The 3,970-nt window shown below is 45.4% G+C and overlaps 1 protein-coding gene across 1 annotated transcript; it reads right to left on the bottom strand.

The window, feature by feature from the left end:
• Positions 1–252: 252 nt before the first annotated feature.
• Positions 253–3,970, bottom strand: LOC142301441 (uncharacterized). Its single transcript, XM_075342475.1, has 4 exons — positions 3,920–3,970; positions 1,277–1,418; positions 1,027–1,177; positions 253–952 (listed from the first exon to the last, which is right to left on the bottom strand). Exons 1-4 carry the CDS (start codon positions 3,968–3,970, stop codon positions 253–255), a joined length of 1,044 nt encoding a protein of 347 aa, XP_075198590.1.

Raw genomic sequence — 3,970 nt, 5'->3', positions numbered from 1 at the left:
ACCCGCTTGAAAGACAAGATGTTACAAATTTTTTTCACCAGTCATTAGCATGCTACACTGTGGTCTGACATGTTTGTGTTTTTTGAATTAAAAATGTGTTTTTAAAGAATGTTGTTTTTATATTTAAAACCTTGAATGTTTTCAAAACCTTGCATTTAAATAACACACAGACAGCAAATAGTGTATAACAATATATTTATTAAACTTTTTATTACTAAACAAATAAGTTTGTTATTTAATGAAATAATTAATTTAAAGATTAAAAAAATCTCGAGAGAAATACCCGCCCATGGCTTCCGAGCCTTGGGATGGCCCTGAAATCGGGTGGTCAGTAGGGTCAACTGTTGATTGGCTGACATGTTGCAAATATGTGTTGCTAGGTCTCACATGTGAAGCAGGATACTGTTGGAAGGGTGTGGTACAGGTAGCATGTGTGACAGCTGATCGTTGCGGGATAGTGACATTTTGTGGTGGCTGTCGTTTCAAGGTAAACATTTTTTCGACACCACACACTAATTCACCCGCAGTGGGGAACGGCCCTTCTTCCTCAAACCCAGCAAGCAAGCCACAAAAGGCCGTCATACAGGCCGATTGTTTGGCTTTGTTGTTCAGTTGCCTCAAACGCTTGGCCATGCTTGAAGCAAAAGTATCAAACTCATCCTCCGTGGATGTGTTTTTAAGGAATTCCAATGTTTGGGTGGTCAGGGGGTCATTTGGTTTGGTACTAGCCAGTGTTGTGGGGTTTTTTCTTTTTTTGGCTCTCTGGATCTCATGACCACCAGTGCCAGAAATGGGCGCAACTGTAGAAGACCCACTTGTGGTGGGACAGAGAGGGTCTACAATTATTGGCGGCGGCACCACCAATTCTTCTGAGGCATGGCTTGACTGGTCTTCATTGTTGATGGTGCTCTCAAGCGCAGGCTCCTCTGGCTCACCAATATTTCCTTCTGTCCTGTGAATACATAACAAAATGGATGTAATCATGAATTTACCAACTTTTTTTTTTTTTTTTTTTTTTAAACTTACTGGCGTAACACTCTTCCGCTGCACAAGAACTGCAACTCCTCCTGGTATGCAATATGTGTTTTGGAAGGCGAAGCACCACTTTTGTTGCATTCGGAGAGACACTTGAAGAAGCGGTCCTTCACCGATCTCCATCTTTTGCGGATGTCACTTTCTTTAAAAAAAAAATAAAATAAAAATATATATATAAATACATACAACACATTTGTTACAAATATAGTTTCCCATGGTAGGAAGCATCATTGCACATTACCAATGTTATTCTGAAGATTGGCATCGGCCTCATGCCAACGTGGGTACAGCTCCCGGCAGACCGTAATCCAGCTATTTTCCCTCAGCTGCTTCTTGCTGTAGTCTGGTGAAGCCATATCCCATAAGCATGGCATAGACTCCACCTAATAAACAGAAAATAGTGACTGACATGAAATCATAACATCCATGTGCTTGAAAATAAAAAAAAAAGAAGGGGATACTATTATAAAAAGGATGGATAAATAGAAAAGCATAGAAGGATGGATGGATAAACAGAAAGAAAAGCATAGAAGGATGGATGGATAAACAGAAAGAAAAGCATAGAAGGATGGATGGATAAACTGAAAGAAAAGAACAGCCTAGAAGGATTGATAAATAGAGAGATGGAAATAAAAGATAGATAAGAACTGAGAGGCAACAACAAAATGTGGACCCCACAGGTTGTTTTCCAATTTCTTGTGAGCGCAGGGATACCCCACATGTGGCCAAAAAACTGTTTGGATAAATGGGAGGGCTTGGAATGGAAGGAGCACCATTTTAATTTTGGAAAAGTTGAAATAAACTTTGCGCACCATGTCACATTAGCAGGGCCTCTTGGGTACCTATACGTCAGAAAACCCCCACAAGTGACCCCATTTTGGAATCAGCACCCCTCAAGGATTTTATTCAGTATATTAAGCATTTTGAATCCACAGCTACTTCACCCAAAATGTAGCTGTAGCAACAATATTCTCACTGTTGGGCTATGTGGCCATGATCCAGCGACACGGCGTCTAGTACCTAGTGTCAGCCTTCATGCAGAGATGTGAGTGTTGCAAACGGGAGAACGCAGCTGGCCATGCCCACGATTTGGGTTCAGGCTGCTGTGGACTTTAGCTCTATTCTACCTGCAGAGAACACTCATCTACGCAGCATAAATTGACATGCTGAGGGCTCAGGAAGCTGCGCCACCGGTCAGTTTATGCTGCGGAGAAAAGAAGCACAGTGGGCATGAGAGTTCTAAAACTCCTTCCACTGTGCTTCTACTGCACAACGCAGCGTCATGGACGCAGGGAAAACACTCTGCGCCCAAAACGCTGCAAACCCCGATTGTGGGCATCCAGCCTAAAAAGCGTCAATGGAGGTCAAATATATATACAACGTCCCACCCCCCCCCCCCCCTGCATATTCTACGCTGGCACCTTTAGTACCTTTCATGTGGCACTAAAGGGTGCCTAACCTAGTTTTTATCACATAAACAAAAAAAAAATGGCGTGGGGTCCCCCCTATTTTTGATAGCCAGTCAGGGTAAAGCAGACAGCTGTAGCCTGCAAACCACAGCTGGCAGCTTCATCTTGTCTGGTGATCAATTTGGAGGGCTCCCCAGGTTTTTTTTTTTATTTATAAATAAAAATAATAAAAAAAAAAAATAACGTGGGGTCCCCCCAAATTAGATCACCAGCCAAGGTGAAGCTGACAGCTGAGGTCTGGTATTCTCAGGGTGGGAAGAGCCATGGTTATTGGACTCTTCCCAGCCTAAAAATAGCAGGCCACAGCTGCCCCAGAAGTGGCGCATCCATTAGATGCGCCAATCCTGGCGCTTCGCCCCAACTCATCCCGCGCCCTGGTGCGTTGGCTAACGGGGTAATAAATGGGGTTGATACCAGATGTGTAATGTCACCTGGCATCAAGCCCAGCAATTAGTGATGTCACGGCGTCTATCAGATACCAGACATAACTAATTGACAGTAAACAAAAGCAAAAAAAGACAACAAAAAATTTTTTATTAGAAAAAACACTCCCCAAATCATTCCCTTGTTCTCCAATTTAATCAAAAAAATGGGTCCGCAGAAATCCATATGGATGTCCCACGTCGCCTCTGGACCTTCTAGAATATGGGGGCACGTTCAGGAAACGTATCCCCCATTTTCTAGGAGGGCAGACCCTCCATTTGAGGAGAGTGGGTGCAAAAATCTGCACCCACTCTCCCCGGGTCACAGCTGCAGACTGCCGAGCAGCAGCACAGCTCACACTGAACACAGTGCTGGCTGTCACCTGCTCTGCTCATGTGACCGGCCAGCGTGCACTGAAGGAGGAGGGGGCCGCGGGGGATCAGCGCTGCGACCGGACAGGTATGTATGACACCGGGGGGAATTGGGGTGACCGGGCAGGGCCTGGGTGCATTTTTCTGTCGCATGTCTCTCAAGGCACATGCGACAGAAAACATAGGAGTATGGCGGCCGGTGCGCTACTGTGCGCGCGGCCATGTTGGACTTTCGGGAGGGGGTTGGGGGTCGTAGGTGAGGGGGTTGCGGGACACCGGGGGACCGGAGGAAACCGGGGAGGAGATTTATCTCCCATCTGGCATGTTTGATAATGCCAGATGGGAGATAAATCATTTTTTTTACCGGCGCTGTCATTGATCATCCGTATACGGTGTATACTGGAGATCTGGTGAGCGGGGACCGGGAATCATAATCTCCAGGGTCTCAGCTACCCCCGGTAGCTGAAATCCCGGTGATTTTCTAAATCTTGGGGGCGCTCTACCATTTTTCCCGACCGCCGTAAAAAAGCGGCGGATCGGAAAAAGTACCTTACCGCCGTTCAAAGGCAGATCGGCGGTAGTTAAGGGGTTAAAAGAAAACAAAAAACACTATATACTCACCAGACTAATGAGCTTAGGGACATCCATCTTCTTTCTGTTGTACCACGCCAT

This window comes from Anomaloglossus baeobatrachus, chromosome 1, assembly GCF_048569485.1.
Source record: "Anomaloglossus baeobatrachus isolate aAnoBae1 chromosome 1, aAnoBae1.hap1, whole genome shotgun sequence".
Lineage (NCBI taxonomy): Eukaryota > Metazoa > Chordata > Amphibia > Anura > Aromobatidae > Anomaloglossus > Anomaloglossus baeobatrachus.
This window is presented reverse-complemented; position numbering and strand designations above follow the sequence as displayed.